Raw genomic sequence first — 2616 nt, forward strand, 5'->3', positions numbered from 1 at the left:
AGCCGGAAACATGTAAAGAGAGCCCAGAGCAGAGCTTTTATCACCGGGCCGTTTAGAAACTGTTGTTGACTTTCTCAGAGTCCAACTGACTTACTTTTTTGGTCAAGCTAAGAAACTCCCAAGATTTTGTAACAAAAGTCTTACAGAACAGTTTGAGACCCAAAGACACTTTACTGCTTTATAATTTAGTTGTTGAGATCATCTACATTCGTCCTCAGTGAATTTGATTCTGGACTATTCCGGAAGAGATCAAGAAGACGCTCTTGGTTCTGCACACAAAACTTGATTTTTGATGGGTTTTTTTCAAATTTGGGGCTCTATCACATTTTGCGTATGAGCAGAGCAATGAGTAATTTTTCCATTTTTATTTCTGTACTATGCATAAATGGGACGTCTCAGAACAGCACTTGGTTAAACCGCTCAACATCCAGTGATTGTGTCACCAGTCAGACAGTTTTGGGCTGAAATTCTGTCAACTTTCTGTTTAAACACACAAATATTAATGAGGCGAAATCAAAATGTGCAAATTGATTCAATTGGCAAAGCAGAAAGGAAGTCTTTTAGGTCACATTCTCATGATTCATCTGACTGCATAGTTGCTTAATTACTCAAAACATAAGGTGAGTTAAAATGGGAAGCATTTTTTTCAGTTTTGTCCAAAAGCTCAAACCTGATCTTTTAAAAGCTAACGTTAAGGCCTGGACGTTATTATGAACACAAGTCTATTGGGAATTTTTTTTGCTTGGAAATTAATAAAAGCAACATTATAAATTGAAATGTGATGGTTTCATTCATTCAATAGTTTTTAGGTTCAATAACTTCAGATAATCTTTGTACCGAAGTTTTCCCATGTGTCCGGGACGTTGATGTCTTTGACACAAATATTAAATAAATATAAATATTTATCAATGCAAATTAGTTTTTTATGCTCAAAACTATTTTTGGATCTATGCTAAAGTTTGAGTTTCTTGAAGAAATATAACAAAATAAGAAAGTCTGTCTCAAAGTTACAATGCATGTACTTGAAAAAAAGAAAAAGAAAATACAATATAGGTTTTAATCATAATGTTTTTTTTTCTTTATCTGGGTGGTTAAATCCAGCCCGGGAAAGCTTCGGGCCGGCCCTGTTTGAGGAGGCAGCATCTACAGCTGTAAAATGATCAGCAGCTTCAGCTCTGTATTTTTCAGACCTTTGGTTTGGGAACACTGCGGCAGTTTTTAAAGTGTTTTTAAGCTCCTCTTTTCCTTACAGAGCTCCTGTTCTCTGCTTCTCTACATTCGGCTGAATGCACAATCTGTCGTTTCCAACATTTAGTAATTATTACCCCTAAAACACACCTCCCCCAGCCCACCTCCCCCTTTCTATGAGCCAGAAAGCCTCAGCTGAAGAGTCCACATTTCCCCGCTCAGCTGTGAGGATTAAACGTACTCCTGGAGGCTGTAGCTGTCCTTGATGTCTTTTGGAGGGAGTTTGGAGGGAGACGAGTAGACCCTCTGCTCCTGATGCTGCTGGTTCTCCTGAGGCTGTTTCTGCTGCTGCTTCACTTTATCCATCTGCAGCTGAACCGTCTTGTTTTGCCTGTTTTTTGGCCGCACGCTCTCTGTCTGCGGCTCCTGCCTCCGCTGATCATCTCTGCATGGCACAAGTCTGTCAGGGTCAGCAGAGGAGTGATAGTCCGGTCGTCTTGTTCTTTTTCCAGGGCATGACAAACAAAATATTACCCCTCCAGCCAGGAGGAAGCCGGCGGAGATAAATGTCACACACAGAGCTCCTCCAGGCTGATATTTGCTGCTGTCCGGCAGGTCTGTGGTCAGGAAGGTGGTGATGACCTCGTTGGTGAACCAGGACGCAGGGACAAGGCAAAGGAAGCTGGCCAGGATGAAGAACCCCCCAGCAGCGATGGCCGTGTGCCCCTTCGCTCGGTGGCTGCCCCCCCAGCGGGTACATTTAAGCCCCAGGGAGGCGAGGCAGAGTCCAAACGATGCCACCAGGCACGACAGAACCATGGCGGCCCGCATAGCCTGCAGATACGCCGGCAGCGACAGTACCGAGTTCTTCATGGTGCAGCTGAAGACGCCGGAGCTGTACCAGACGCAGTCCATCCACAGCCCCTGCATCTGTGAGATGGGGGTCATGATGCTGGACCAGACATTCACGCTCACCTTCCAGTTGGGTAGCAGAGTGGCCACGGTGGTGCCGAGGACTCCCAGGAGCGCCAGGGCGAACGCCAGGATCTGAACGGCGGCGGACAGCATGGCTCAGCCCCCCTTCACGTCCTCTCGTCCTGCTTCGGTCCCCGTTGGCGTCCCAGGCAGCAGGTCCTGACAGCAGATAATTCCTCAGCGCCGGCTCCAGCGAGCTGCAACCAGAGGAGAAATGAGAATTGGAGTGAGCGTGGGAGCGTGACGGACGCACAGCTGAGGCTGCTGATGGGTTTCTCTCTTCAGATCTCTGATTGCCTGCATTAGTTACTCTGCAGCTGATGTGGTGATCATTGACACTCAATTATGTTCCTTTAAAGCGACAGTCCCTCGGGTTTACTCCTTCAAAAGCTGCTTTTCCTCTGCAGGAAACATTTACCACAGAGGAAAAACTAACAGCTCGGACAGAGGGAA

At 46.1% G+C, this 2616-nt stretch overlaps 1 protein-coding gene across 1 annotated transcript; it reads right to left on the reverse strand.

Moving 5' to 3' along the window:
- Positions 1–1419: 1419 nt before the first annotated feature.
- LOC310961633 (claudin-20-like) lies at positions 1420–2256 on the reverse strand (the record flags this gene model as incomplete). The annotated part of the gene is made up of 1 exon (XM_083933779.1): positions 1420–2256. One exon carries the CDS (start codon positions 2254–2256, stop codon positions 1420–1422), a length of 837 nt encoding a protein of 278 aa, XP_083789905.1.
- Between the last annotated feature and the right edge of the window lie 360 nt (positions 2257–2616).

The sequence above is a fragment of the Echiichthys vipera genome (assembly GCF_963691815.1).
Source record: "Echiichthys vipera genome assembly, chromosome: 19".
Taxonomy (NCBI): Eukaryota; Metazoa; Chordata; class Actinopteri; order Perciformes; family Trachinidae; genus Echiichthys; species Echiichthys vipera.